Here is a 15,459-nt window from a genome sequence, read left to right as displayed (position 1 = left end):
ATCCATTAAACATAAAAATATAAAAAAATTAAATTCTAAAAAAAAAACTCCCTCTCCTCATAACTCACGCTTCAGAGAAGGCCGACGGTGAAGGAGGCCACCCACAACTTCAATTCCAGAGCAGTTGATTATCCGGTGGAAAATTAAAGGTTGCATGTTACTTGTGTGATGATGATGGAGCTCTGTTAACATTTGAGGCTCTTGTTGAGACTACTAGCTTTGCAAGGACATGGGTTCCTTACTTCCTTTCTGAAGAAAACACCCAATACTAACAGAGCCCAGAAACGCTGAGGCATATTTTGGGTAGAAGCACGACTTTCTCCAAAAGCTTGTTCATTTGCTCGGAAAACGCAGTTGCAGGTCGGCGGGCTCGTCGGAAATTGCCTCCGGTGGCGGAACGACAAATTGGTTGAGGGGGTTTGTTGCGGACGATGAGGGGAGTGCAATGGTGGTGTTGGTTTCTCAAAATGATGAGTGATTCGCTGGAGATCGAGGGTTGAAGGTGGCGGTGGTTAAGGTTTTGTCTTCTCTGTTTTACGTCGTCCATGGGGTGGTGGTGATGCAGCGATATTTGCTGGTACCAAGCTGCAGAGACCACGGAGGAAGGACCCCCGGTGGTGGCTGGTTGCGTGGACGACTGTGAGTGCTTCTTAACAACAAGAGATGCACGACCATGGAAGAAGAGCTGGTAAGAAATTATATTTTTACCTTTTAATCATCTAACCAATCCTAACCATTCAATGAAAAAACATTCTAAGATTCTCAAATCTAATCGTGCTAAATGATGGTCCATTTTGAAACTTCCCCCTAGTGGGCACTTGATTTGAGTGGGATGAGAATGTATTAAAACTTCTCTCAATAAAGAGGAGAATTAGTCAATATTGAATATATAAATTAAGTATGATGGATTCTCAACAACTTATTGTTTAGCGCATCTGGTGTAGTGGTATCATAGTACCCTCCCACGGTACTGACCAGGGTTCGATTCCCTGGATGCGCATTTCTTCTGACTTTTGTTTTGTTTCCTTTTTCTTTTATAAATTGTGTATTAATTTTGATACACAATCAGTTTTTGACTCATATCTATAAATTAACACTTTTAGGACCACTAATTAGTTGAGTGTAAATGTGTAATTTTCATATGCAATATCATTCTTTCACATAAGGTAATTAAGTAGCAACATTTTATTTTATTTATCACCAAAATTAACATTTTATTCTAGCTATTTTAATTAAAATAAGTTTTTTTATGAGATGATAAATTATTGGATTTTTGTTTAAAAGTTGTTTACAGTGAATGCACACACGTTAAACCGTAATTAGTATGCAGTAATCACGGATTTTTCATCTGATTTTTTTTTTAAAAGTCCTTTAATTGAAAATTAATGAAAGACTTATATAAAAAGCAATTAATTATGAGTTTAATACTGATTTGTACAGTTTTGGAGGCAGTACGGACATATACGGCCAGCTAACAAAGGTGCCAAACCGTATTTAGTACAGATTTACAAGTCTGTGAAAATGATTATTTTTTATAATGTCATTGGATGAATATTCTGATTTAATTTCCACGTTCTGGTATCTTCCAAAGAAGCTTCACACCATCTCCATGAAGCAGCAATTAGGCTCTCTTTGAATAGTTGTTGGCTGAATGATTCAGCCAATCCAAATTTCATTTGTTTAATGTGCTATGGAGTGTCTTGAAAATAATCAGGAAAATGATACAGAAAAAAAAAAAACACACACACACACTAAGTTGTATAATGAGTACTTTTAGTTGAAGCAAGTATAAGGAAGTTAGGCATGTACAGGTGAGAGCACAAACTCGATTTTGGGGAATATCATTTAATGCATTAGAATTTAGAAGGAACATTAGTTTAGGTAATTGTGAGTACATCCGTCAAAGAAAAAAATAATTTAAGTAAATTTTGATCATTAAGACATTAATTATTAGGGTGAATAAAATTGTCATTCAACTATTTAGAATCAATAAAGAATTTTAAGTCTTTAAGTACTTAACTTAATTAATTTTTTCTACTAACATATATAATTATGACGCTTAATTAGGTGTTTATTTACCTAACTACAAACTTATAGCTAGCTAGGCTTCTAGTTTAAAAGCTACAATACAATAATGTCGTCAAACAAATTTGTCTTCCAAACTGGAAACAGTAGCTTTGCCTACAAAATTAGCAGCTAACACAGGCAATTATTAAGGCCAACTTGCAATTTAATTGAAAGCATCCTAATTCCTAAGCCAGATCATCTTGAAGACTGTTCCAAACAAATTTGATCATCACTTCAAGATGAAATTAACGTTAACATAAACGCTAGCTAGATTTGTTAGTTACAAGTTTTTGGATATAGTTTAGTGATTTTTCTTCCAAGCTGTATTCGCAAAATCAATTAACTTGTCCTAGCTAGCTAGGAATTACCATGTCTCACTAACACGATATTGGTAAGCAAGTTAGATCCCCATAAGTGGTATACAAAATTTAAATTCCTAAAAAAAAAACATTTCTAGAAAGGGTTGACATATACAATCATTTTCCTACATGATGATGACATGTATCAAAGGCAAAAAAGAAAAAAGAAGAAGAATTATCATGCTTTCAGAATTTCATTCTTCAATTTGCTCTATTTTAATGGAAGTAATCACATTGTCCTGTTTTTTTGGATTATTCAATGACCACTTCAATTTTCTTTCTTCATAACCATATTTTAGTTTGAGTTTTTGACAGATTCAAAATATCATATAATAATAAGTCTTAATGGACACACCTATAATTAATTAAGTAATTATATATATACTCTAAATTAAAGTACAAAAGAATGTTAAATATTTGAATAGATAATATTGTTATTTTTTAAAAATCACGAGCTGATATATTTTTATTGTGAATTCAACCAAATCAGCAATATATATGTATAGAAAGAGTTTAAAGTCAAATAGCACATGTTAAAAGGTGGGGTAATATTGTCCGTGAGAGATTTCTGAGTTTTAAAATTTGATATTATACTATCAACAAACCTCAACTGAACGTAGAAGTAAGGGTGTGCTTCCGTTCAGTTCAACTGGCGTTTAGAGAAGAATCACGTTGAACCAACTGAAATTAAAGCAAAGCCAAACAAAAAGGCACAGCGTTAGATGCATGTTGAAAGTCCTTTGGGTGTGGGTAACTGAAAACCAAACATAGCCTAGATTAAACTTAATGATTCCTAATTCAGAAAACAAAATATATTAATTAAGAAAACCAATATATATATAAAAAGAATTAATTAGATCCGTACACAAGAAACTCGTACTTGCGATTTAGCTCCTTTGATCAAGTGTGTGCTATCTTCATGAAGTGATGTTAAAGTAGCAGCATGCAAAACGTGACTATTTGGCTCTAGGTTTTTTTACTTTCTTCTTCAACGTTTTTTTTGTTACAACTTCAACGTTTTTCATGTGGAGTCAAGTCAACAGATGCATGATGCCCACTTTACCTAACCTTGCCCAACTTTCTTACACGAAATTGCAAATGACTTTGCTTGCGTTATGATTGGTACACCTCACCTATAAACCATTTTTTACTTGTTACAAAATAGAAAATGTAATATATATTTAGTATATATAAGTTATTCATATTTCATATATAGTATACTCTTTATGTAAAATATATTTGTAAGGAAGCCTTTCTTTTAACCGTATTTTTCTTGAACCATTTACAAATTAAGTTTATCGTGTAAAACAAATTGTAAGTAATATGTACTAATGTTATGAATATATTGATTTTTCCATCAAAAGTTATTGATGGTGCAAATTTAATAGTGTAACACACAGGTGAGGGATCAACTTACACATGTGTCTCACACTACTATTCTTATGCCATTCAATAAAGTCAGAAATAATTTTGTTGGGCCTAACCCTTGTATAAATTTACAGAAAAACTAAGCTTCTACCAGGTTCAATTCATTACGTGCTTACATTAATTTACAGAAAAACTCTTTGAGTTGAATGGACCTGAAAGATCAAAATCCTCATAGTCGAGCTAGGATAATCAAACCAACATTACATACATGCCCAAAACCAAACATTTTTTTGGATAAGTAAAATATTATTAATAAAGAGTACTAGGGGTATTCTAACCGAAAACCAAACATGCATGCTACTATAAATACAAGATTTAATTGGGTTTTTCTTATTAATTGGTTACATGTACAACATTTGATATAGTGTTTAGAAAGTTGGACCAAACCAGCCGGTTTGACCGGTCCAACTAGGAACTATTAGGGTGACTGATTAGGCTATGTGAAAAAATCGGTTGATTCCAAAATTGGAATAAATCAGTCAAAAATCGGTTGAACCGAGGTCTAATTAAATCGGTAAGAATTGATATTGAAAACTGGGTTGAACCAAACAATATATTGAGAAGGACTACATTTACTCCAGGAGTAAGTATTTTAACTTACTCCAGATCTTAGCCCTTGATTTTATTTAAAAATAAAGGTTGAGATTAGCACTTAAAAACCCCTCACGTGATCTCCTCTGTTAAGATTTCACCTTCATCTTTTTGTGAAAACCTAGAGGAAACACCACTGTTCTCAATCCCCAATCTGAAAACTACAAACGTCAAAAACTCATTTTCTTCTCGTTTTCGTCGTATTCTTAATAAATCTTGCCGCATGTTTCTACTATAGTCATCAATCAAGATTACAATCCTAATATCCTAATATTTGGTCACAATTTTAAGCTGTTATGAATCGAATTCTATAATGGGTCAGAATTTTAAGCTTCTTTGAATCCAAATATCCAATCCTATTACTTTTGTGGTCCTTGTGGCAGAAATATGATGAATTCAACTTTGAATCCAGTTCATCCTTGTCCTACGTTTATCCATTGTGAAACCTTAGCAGCGGAAGAGATGTCGTGTTCTTAATCCCCAATGGCAACGACATCCCTGAGAACAGGTGGTGCTTCCTCTAGCCTCTAGGTTTTCACGAAACGATGAAGGGGAAATCTTAGCAGAGGAAGAGATCACGTGAGGGGATTTTAAGTGCTAATCTCAACCTTTATTTTTAAATAAAATCAAGGGTCAAGATTTGGAGTAAGTTAAAAAACTTACTCCTGGAGTAATTGGAGACCTCCTCTTTTTTTTTAATTTTAAAGACATTTTTCACCATTTAGTATTTATTTTTATCACACAAATCATAGAATAATTTACAATTTGGTTAGTCTAAATTTCTTAATATCTTGTATAAATATATTACATATCATATCAAATAATAATAGGAGTAATATTTAATTAAAGTTGGTTCGACATCTGTTAAACTTTTGAATCTTAAAAATTAGTGTCTGACAAGTTAATGACCGGTCTGATTTCATTTTTCATTTCTTTTAATTGAAGAAGAAGTTTGCTGTGAAGTGGTCATCAAGATTGGACCGAATTTTTAATTTGAATAAATAAAAAAGGAGAAGAAAATAGAGCAAGGAGGAATAAGGACAGCTTAAGAAATTATTTATGACGTTGCAATTTTTTTTGAATTGAAGGATAACAAAATGTCGGTTCAAACATGTTATCATAACTGCGATTCCAATTGTTAATTAGTGAAGACTTACATCCATGATTGTGATGGCTACTAACTGTCTTGTTCTCTTACATTGTTGTTAACCTATAGAGTGGATTATTAATTTACATGTGCTCATTAATTTATGGTAATAAGTTGAATAATGATTGCCTTAAAAACTCATTAATAAAAAAATGCACCGGCTTTGAACAGAAATTGAGAAATTATTCAAATAAGACTCACTAAATACTCCCTCCGATCATTTTTATAAGAAAAACTTGGACAAAATCACACAAATCAAGGAAACTAATATTTTTTATAAAATTAACTACTATGCTTAATTCCAATGATGTTTTTGCCTTTTTACAAGAACAATCATGATAATTACCATAAATGTTGATCATACCTATTGGGTGCTTGCAATTTCCCTCCATATTTTTGTATTGGAAATAAGTCCCTTTGCATTGGTATTGATTATTTGACTTAATTTTATAAGAGTGTTTCTTATAAAAAGGACCAAGAAAAATCTCAAAAATGTTTCTTATAAAAAGGATCGGAGGGAGTAATTAATAAGAAAAAACAAAATAAAAAATCTATCAATTAATCCAAAGTTTCTTACCTAATTTTGAAGAGACAATTAAGACAAGTATCTTCTTTTTGGGGAGATATATTATACTCCCTCAGTTCCTGATCTTTTGTTGTTTTAACTTTTGTCATAAATTCCAAAATTTTTGTTGTTTTACAAACCCAATGCATTTTTTCTCAAATTTTTCCATGTATACCCTCATTTAATATTATATCTCTCACCTACCACCTCTTATTTTCACCAATCAAAATCATAACAAGTTTCTTAACCAATAACTATCATTCTCTATCTTCACTCTAACTTAACATTAAATAGGGGTGTTTATGTCAACAAAAATATCAATGATTGCACTCTTAAACAATGTGCATAACCTTAAACAACAAAAGATCAGGAACGGAGGGAGTATATGCCAATGATATTATGATAATAATAAAGGAAAATATCTACTTATATCATGTTTTCAAATCATTTATAATTGGACTTTAAACATAAAATGAGAAGAAATTTTTGTGAGTGATAAAATTAATTGAGGTTAAAATTTGTCATTATTCCACTAACTTTCTATCTATTTTACAAAATGTATTGATCTCCCTTTCTTTATATCATTGAGAACAATATATGCGAGTTGACTCTGTTGAGTGCTGTTATAATGACAAGTTTTAGGAATGTGAGTGCAATAATGATAAAGTTAATGCAAATAAAACTATGGGTGATTAGTGTGTAATAGAGAGAAAGTCAATACAACAATGATAAAGCTCTTTGCCGAAAATTTTTAAAAGAAAAATTATTGAGTTGATCCGAACAAATTAGAAATAAATTAAAGATGAATTTTTTCACAAATCAAAACACGACTTCTTTTATTTTTCTGATAAATTCAAATAAAAAAATGTTTTTGAAAATCATACGACTATTTTTATTTATAATCAAAACCGCTGGTATTACTAGTAAACGAATTCAACTATTGTAAGTTGATACACATGCTTATGGCACCGAATTTATTATAAAACAGAAGATTAAACACAAATTGGTATAAGGAAATTTGGACAGGAAGTTTCACTAGAAAGGAGGCACACGTGATTGGGCAACATATTATATGATGTTTAAAGTATTGGAATCTTTTGGCGGTTATTTCTTTAGTTTATTACAAGAAAGTGTGGGTCATTAATTTAGTATTATCTTAACAAACTTTGCATTTTTTAGCATTTGGTTTATAATGAAGACAAGCATAGAATTTAATCAATTTATTATATAGACGAAATATATAAAAAATAACTAACCAACAATTATTAGCTGCTTTAAAAGTATAAACTAACAAGTGATACGAATAATGGGTCATTTGTTGAAACTATTAAAAAGTAATTAATATAGTATTATGTATTTAATAAAAAAATCATAAAATACTATTCTTAACTCAATTATATAATAACATCAAACAGTTATCTAGATTTTGAAAAATAAGTTACATAGTTATCATAATTTGTCTACAGTTTATTTATTTTTTCTTCAAAAGAAAGTACAATACACTGCAGACAACTTCGTTGGAAACTTCATGTACTCATCCATGTACACTTTACACAATTACAAGGCAAAGTACTACTTCTTGGTATTTGCACTTTGACCATGCAGTCCGTATCATTCTAGAGGTCGCAAACGGAACAGTGGTCGTTAAGTTCGTACAACTTGTAATCATAAACTTGATTACTTCTACTACTAGAGTACTAAATTACTCCCTACGGTCCTATTTATAAGCATGAAAGAGAAGAAAAATCTTGGTCCTTTTCATAAGAACCAAATGAAAGTTTGAGCTATATTAATTAATTTTTTCCAATGATGTCCTTATTAATTCTAACTTGTAATATGTGTCTCATTAATTATTCTCTCTCTTTTCCACTTTCCAACACTAATAACATAGGGTAATTTTGGAAGTTCATTTTAATTTAAGACAAATTTAATGCATTTTATCTAGTTTAACTACATTTCTTAAACTATGTGAATTTTTTTTTTGTTGCTTATAAATAGGACCGGAGGGAGTACTAATTAACCAAATAGTAGCATCAACTCTATCTATATTATCTTTCAATTTTATAAAAAGTTAATGTTGTATCTTTTGCAGACAACAACCACATTAGCACCACTAATTTCTCTTGAATGACCCTACTATTGGCAGAGTTCACTATTACTACTAATGTTGTGCTCTCTCCCCTAATATGAATCATAGAATGTAATTGATGACACAACAAACATATGGATAAATTAATGGATGATGATGGGAACAGCACAAATATAGTCATAGGAGTAACAGTAGTTATGACATGTAGACACAGTACACTCAATTCACATACACTTGTTTTTCCTTAGATTTATATTTCTTAAGCTTTTAATTCATGATTCAATTCTTGAGCAGTTCGTATGAATAAACATTTGTTGAAAAAAACCTAAACATTTAATATAATTACTGGATCTTAACAAAAATTAGTCTAATAACTGTAGGTTGACTCAAAGATTGTAAGTGTAAGAATTCAAAGAGGAATTTGGCAATGGCATTGTCTCACGTGGAAATTCTTTTTGGCAAGAGATCACTTTCGACGCCCAACATTGGTGCCAGAAAAGGGCTTCCTGGTTGGCCTACGCGTATTACCTTCCAAAACGAAAACTACCTCCCTGCTTCCTCCGTTGACATGTCTTGGCCCCTCACCCACTTTTCCCTGCCCCCTTTTCTGCCTTTGTCTCCGTTACAATGGTCCCACATGCCCCTTTCTTCCCCTACACCACCCTGTTCTCTCCTTTTCCTCTTCCACTTTTAAAGTCCCATTACTAGAAATTTTAATGTTACCGAGGGCGGCAACTCAAGCAATAAATTTAATACCTAACTTATAACATCTATGTTTTTTCAATTATTCTACACTAGAAAAAAGTCTAGGTCATATAAACAAAATTAATAAAGACCAATACATACCACTAGATATGAAAATATTAGAGTTAAATGATAGATTTGACATATAATGTTATGTGATTAGAAGAGAAATGATCAATAACTTCTAACACAATTGAACTCTTTATACATAAAATAAATGTTTGATTCTTAAACCGTAGTTTTAAAGAATGACTTGTTGAAAGATACTTACCTATTCAGTTATATAATTGCCAACGGTAAGAATACTTTAAAAAAAGCAAACAAAAATATCTCACTATGTATACACTGTTTGGTTGTTTGGTGGTATATTTATAGTTATCTTTACTTGAAAATTGCCAAAAATTAAGAATTAGTAGTGGAGGACTAATCTACATTGGCACCACATGGGTCCCACTGGGATGACATGGCATGGCTTAGACTTGACACACCCGGGTCCAACAATTCTTCTATATAAACTCTGTAACGTGCACTCGTCCTTCTCACTACTACAACACACCATTCTCTCTCAGAGTTTTCAAGAGTCTCTTCCTCCTCCAACTCAATTACTCTCAATTTTCTTCCCCTCTTCTCTATTTCTCCTTCACTTCTTCAACTTTATTAGCTTCCACAATTAACCTCTCATCAGTTTCTCAATTCTCTCTGTTTTCAAATAGTAACTATAACTGAATTGTGATCATGGCTGTGGATTCAACTCTTTCATCTCCCTTAGGCCCCCCTGCGTGCGAGAAAGATGCAAAAGCACTGCAGTTCATCGAGGAAATGACACGAAACGCCGACGCAGTCCAGGAGAGGGTACTGGCGGAGATTCTGAGCCGAAACGCCAACACAGAGTACCTCAAACGCTTCCACCTCGACGGCGCCACCGACCGTGAAACCTTCAAGTCCATGGTTCCTGTCATCACCTATGAAGATGTCCAGCCTGAGATTCAGCGCATCGCCAATGGCGACCGCTCCCCTATCCTCTCTGCTCAGCCCATCTCTGAATTCCTCACAAGGTCAGTAACGTAACATTGATTTTAACCTCACATACAGTACTCTTTTTGGTTTTGATATATATGGGAATTTGGAGCTGAAACTAATTTTGGTTTTGTGTTGTGGAATCTGAATCTGCAGTTCTGGAACTTCAGCTGGTGAAAGAAAACTGATGCCAACAATTAAGGAAGAGCTGGATCGTCGCCAGCTTCTATACAGCCTCCTCATGCCAGTTATGAACCTGTAAGTTCCTTCCTACATCTGTGCCTAATTAATGTCTCTTGTCTTTTTCTCAATATATATATGACCATTTATAAATTCCTTATCTATAAACAATTAAATACTTCAATAAAAATATGTTTATTTCTTATTCTAATCATAATCATGTTTATTATTTTGAATGGAACAGTTATGTACCGGGTTTGGACAAAGGAAAGGGTCTCTACTTTTTGTTTGTGAAGTCCGAATCAAGGACCCCGGGTGGGTTATTGGCCCGACCCGTTCTCACAAGCTACTACAAGAGCCAACATTTCAAGACCCGACCCTATGACCCGTACAATGTTTACACTAGCCCAAATGAAGCTATCTTGTGCCCTGACTCATTTCAGAGCATGTACACTCAGATGCTTTGCGGCCTCATAGAGCGCAATCAGGTCCTTCGCCTCGGTGCGGTCTTTGCCTCTGGTCTCCTTCGTGCAATCCGGTTCCTCCAGCTCAATTGGCCCGAACTTGCCCACGACATCCGCACCGGGAACCTGAATTCCCGGATCACTGACCCGACGTTAAAGGGTTGCATGAAAGAGATCCTAAAACCCGACCCGGAATTGGCCTCGTTTGTAGCGCGTGAATGTTCCAAGGAAGATTGGGAAGGAATGATCACGAGGATTTGGCCTAACACCAAATACCTTGATGTGATTGTAACGGGCGCAATGGCACAATACATTCCCACTCTCAACTACTATAGTGGAGGTTTACCAATGGCATGCACCATGTACGCTTCCTCAGAGTGCTACTTCGGGCTCAACCTGAACCCGATGTGCAAGCCTTCTGAGGTTTCGTACACAATAATGCCAAACATGGCCTACTTCGAGTTTCTCCCGCACGAGTCCGGGTCAGCCAACTCGCCTTGGCTGACCCATGACTCGCCGGATGAACTCGTGGAGCTTGCTGACGTGGAGGTAGGGAGGGAGTACGAGTTGGTGATCACCACCTATGCGGGGTTGTACCGCTATCACGTTGGTGACATCCTCCGGGTCACAGGGTTCCACAACTCAGCGCCGCAGTTCCACTTTGTGCGCCGGAAGAATGTGCTTCTAAGCATTGACTCAGACAAGACAGATGAGTCGGAGCTGCAGTGCGCGGTGGAGAACGCCTCAAAGCTGCTCTCTGGGTTCAACACGAGCGTGGTGGAGTACACGAGCTACGCGGACACAAGGACTATTCCGGGACACTACGTGATTTACTGGGAGCTGTTGACCAAAGACTCAGCGAACTCACCGAGTCATGAGGTGTTGGATCGGTGTTGTTTGGAGATGGAGGAATCATTGAACTCAGTTTATAGGCAGTGCCGGGTCTCAGATCATTCGATTGGGCCGCTGGAAATACGTGTTGTGAGGAGTGGGACGTTTGAGGAGCTTATGGATTATGCAATCTCAAGAGGTGCGTCCATAAATCAATATAAGGTGCCAAGGTGTGTGAATTTTACTCCCATAATGGAGCTATTGGACTCAAGGGTTGTGTCTGTTCACTTTAGCAAAGATTTGCCACATTGGACTCCTGAAAGGAAAAGATGATGTTCCTGCCATGTGGGTTAACTGGGTAGATATATATAGATTATGTTCTTTTTTCTCTTTTTGGGTTGATTAATGTGTAGGGCTTGTGGAGAGTCTGATGGGGAATATGTTGGATTAGGATGTCTCTCATGGTTAGGTTAATCATGTATTTTGGTTCAATTAACTTGTGCAAAAGATGCTACTCTTTTTCAGTAACTGTGTCTAGTGTATGTATTGGTTGTTTCATGTAGAAGAAGTGAAGGAATAACAGAACAAAAGCCATCTTCCCTTGACAATTGAAGTTGTTCCATTGTAGTAACTATCAAATAGAGAGAGCATTTAGTCATGTAATATTTTCTTACAAAATTTTCTACAAAACTTTTTTTTTCTCTATGAGATCAATCATCTCATCCCCCACTCCCCCCATATTTCTCTCTAATCTCGTCCTATTTTTCACCTCATTGTACAAAATATAAAAATGTGATTATATTGTATAAGTATAATATGTTTATAAAAAATGAAAGAAACTCTTCTTATGAGATGGAATGAAAATTTGTTCAAATTGCACTCAATTGATATTCAAACATCCTAGATGTAATGTGATGACCATATTTTGCAACTGGGGTTATAAAGCCTGGGGTATCACAAGTTCTTATTAAGGACTATACCTTTAGACCATAAAGCTACATGTACACCAAATTATGCAATGTAGTCAGTTTACTGAGAAATTTAGGCTATTTAGGAGGGACATAATTTACTTGCTCTGTAATGTTAAGCTCTTTTAACACCAACCACAAGCTTTATAGCATGTAATGGACACCATTGGATTTTCACATTGAAACAAAATTAATACTTAAAATTACATTTTAATACTATAGCTGATGCAGTAGACATTCAATTGTACAAAGCAAGAAATCAGTTCTCTGTTTTACTACAATGACATGTTTGAAATTTTCAGTTGTTTGCTTTACTTGTGTGATGGGAAGCCAATAGCTTCAATCCATAACTTGAGAAAGGGCTGGTCTGGTTGTTATTAGTTTCATGTATACAACTTGTATAAACAAGGTTTAACAAAAAATTCCTGCTATTTAAGAATTAATTATTTGACATTATCTTCATATTCAGAGACAGTGAGGACTTAGTAATTACAAAAAGTGCTAATGGAGTAAACATGAAACATCCAATCGAAGCATAACAGATAATCAAAGTAAATAAAAGGAAAAGTTCAAGCCCCAACAAAACAGGGAAATGTGCAAAAGAAGAAGTGGAACAGATTAGTACATCTCAGTCAAATCATTTGAGAAAAATAAAGCAGATGCTTGAGATACTAATCATATATCATATATTTTACAAACACTGGACACAATCTTGATAAGTTCATAGTGGCACTCGTTTACATATTCAAGGGTAGCATATGTTTAAAAATGGGTGAAATGAAAATTTTAAGGAACTTACATTACAATTTACATGTAGTCCATCCCTCAAATTTCACTCCAATTTTATTTGTTCTATTCAAACTTCTATTAAGCACGCTCTAAATGTGGCCATTCCTTTGCAGCTTCAACTAATTAACAAAAGGATGTAATTTTAACTTATCGTTAATCTAGTTTTTTTGCTAAACCATTCAATCACGTTTAAGCACATATCACATAGCAAAACGTGATTAGAAGGTAATGTAAAACTTTTATATTAACAATGAATCTAAAATAACCTCTTCATAAAATTCTCAGATCAACAAATGTCCCAGTGAAATACTGAAATTTCTCTTCCAGAACTGTATTCGCCAATAGATAGTTCAGATGCTCCGCAAGTTTCTACGTTCTTAGATGCAGTAGATCATTGAGAAGATCTACCTAATAAGTAGTAGTTGCTCGATTAGGACTAAACGATCACCTGCAAGAACAATAGCCTATTACAATGATTTTAACAACTAACTAGTGTGTAAAATTGAAGGATAAGAAGAAATCTAAGGACCTAATCAAATGAAACATGCATGGTGAACTGATATATTAAAATGCTTAAAGTCTTAAACATGTCAAGAACAAATTAGATGGTGACAACCTGATTCTAAACCAGAGCAACCAGCAGAGACTTAGATTGGATCACTTACTATGTGGTTGAAGACAAGCTGAGGTTGCTGTTGAATGTTTCCAGGCTTCCACCAGCTATAAGATCCATTTCGAGTTTTCGACTAGGTATAAATAGTTGTATTTTCTGAGAAAGAGCCAAATGTAGGCTATTGTAGTTTCTTCTGCTGTGTGAACCATATTAAGGTGGAAAGATGACAGACTATAAACCATTGAAATAGGCTCAGTTTTGTTCATGTGCGGTCAGCACAAACACACACTGGATAAGAGTTATCAGGTAAGAGCCATAGACATAGGTTTCTGATTAGCCGGATTCAAGGTTTAATCAGAGAGACTGCAAGGTATCTTATTATGCTGTGACAAAAGATGGATAAGGAAGTAGATGTAGCATATGCCATCACATTGATGGCTAAAATAGTAGAAAACAAAGTCCCTTGAACCTTGTAGAATGATACTCGCATGTTAAATTTTAAATCGCAATTGCGGTTGCGTTGTGATCATCAAAGATATGAGTATATTGTGGAAGATACTTTTTGTGACCACAATTGTGGAACCATTGCATTGCAATAGCACTTGTGATGCATAATAGATCATTAACTTAGTTCGGAGATTTTGTGAGTGGGGATCACTACAGAGAGGCTTCACATAAGGAGGGAGGCTAAGATGGCTAAAGCCAGCCCTCCTATGATGATCCACATGATTAAAGTCCCTGAGAAGAAAACTTGTGACATTAAAAAGAAACTGAGTGCAAAAGAGAGATACCCAATTTTCTCAACTATTGCTGCAAGCCTTGGGTAGGAATATTTGATGAACAATGCAGAGAATGATGCTGCAAAAGCAATCACCATAGAAGCTCCTAGAATGGAAGGTTGATAATGGGATGTAGACATTGCCTGATACCCTAAAGCAGCCTGAAAAGTGAGACTAACAATTTTTGTTGGTATAGTGAAGGGACTCCTGGGGAGGTAGTCCTGTTTTTCGATTTCAATAGCATTTAAATATAGTGGCAAGTGCTCAGAATCATGGTTTTGAGGCAAAACAAATGCCAAGGACCTAATTCTGGTAACACTGCTAGGTGAAGAAGATATTGGGATTTGACATTGAGGTATTGGAGGGGTTAAGTTTTTCCAAGCATTACGAATTTTTCTGAGTAAAAAAGGAGTGTTAGAAGACATGAAAAAAAATCCAAAGATAACAAGTAAATCAAATTCTTTCAGTGCTCTCTGTTATAAACACTGGTTTGGTTTTCTATTTTATAATGAGGTGAGGAATATTCAAGAAAAGCCAGGTCCAATGAGCTAGCTCTCTTTCCACGCCTCATAGTTTTCCAAGCAATTGCTGAAGTCTTTAATTGCTTTACCTAATTTTCCACAATGGAAAACATTCTTTTCACACTCATTCCAACATCTAAAGTATAAGTATTCAGTATTCAGTATTTCATACTTTGAAAGAATATTTTAAAATTAAAATAAATGTTAAATGTAAATTAAAAAGTATTTAAAATTAGAAGAAAGTGTACATAATCAATTCATGTAAAACATATAATGTATAAATACTTTATAGAATAAACATACTTAT

At 34.4% G+C, this 15,459-nt stretch overlaps 1 protein-coding gene, 1 long non-coding RNA gene and 1 other non-coding gene across 3 annotated transcripts; 2 read left to right on the top strand and 1 right to left on the bottom strand.

Moving 5' to 3' along the window:
* The first annotated feature begins 929 nt into the window (after window positions 1-929).
* On the top strand, window positions 930-1,000 carry TRNAG-CCC (transfer RNA glycine (anticodon CCC)). The gene has a single exon. It is a non-coding gene; the product is annotated as a tRNA-Gly (tRNA).
* Window positions 1,001-9,518: 8,518 nt separating this feature from the next.
* On the top strand, window positions 9,519-12,095 carry LOC130739667 (probable indole-3-acetic acid-amido synthetase GH3.1). The gene is made up of 3 exons (XM_057592033.1): window positions 9,519-10,045; window positions 10,164-10,265; window positions 10,432-12,095. Exons 1-3 carry the CDS (start codon window positions 9,726-9,728, stop codon window positions 11,813-11,815), a joined length of 1,806 nt encoding a protein of 601 aa, XP_057448016.1. The 5' UTR covers window positions 9,519-9,725; the 3' UTR covers window positions 11,816-12,095.
* A 1,018-nt stretch (window positions 12,096-13,113) lies between these two features.
* On the bottom strand, window positions 13,114-15,164 carry LOC130739668 (uncharacterized). The gene is made up of 2 exons (XR_009019912.1): window positions 13,905-15,164; window positions 13,114-13,687 (listed from the first exon to the last, which is right to left on the bottom strand). It is a non-coding gene; the product is annotated as an uncharacterized LOC130739668 (long non-coding RNA).
* Window positions 15,165-15,459: the final 295 nt, after the last annotated feature.

Source organism: Lotus japonicus, chromosome 2, assembly GCF_012489685.1.
Source record: "Lotus japonicus ecotype B-129 chromosome 2, LjGifu_v1.2".
NCBI lineage: Eukaryota > Viridiplantae > Streptophyta > Magnoliopsida > Fabales > Fabaceae > Lotus > Lotus japonicus.
This window is presented reverse-complemented; position numbering and strand designations above follow the sequence as displayed.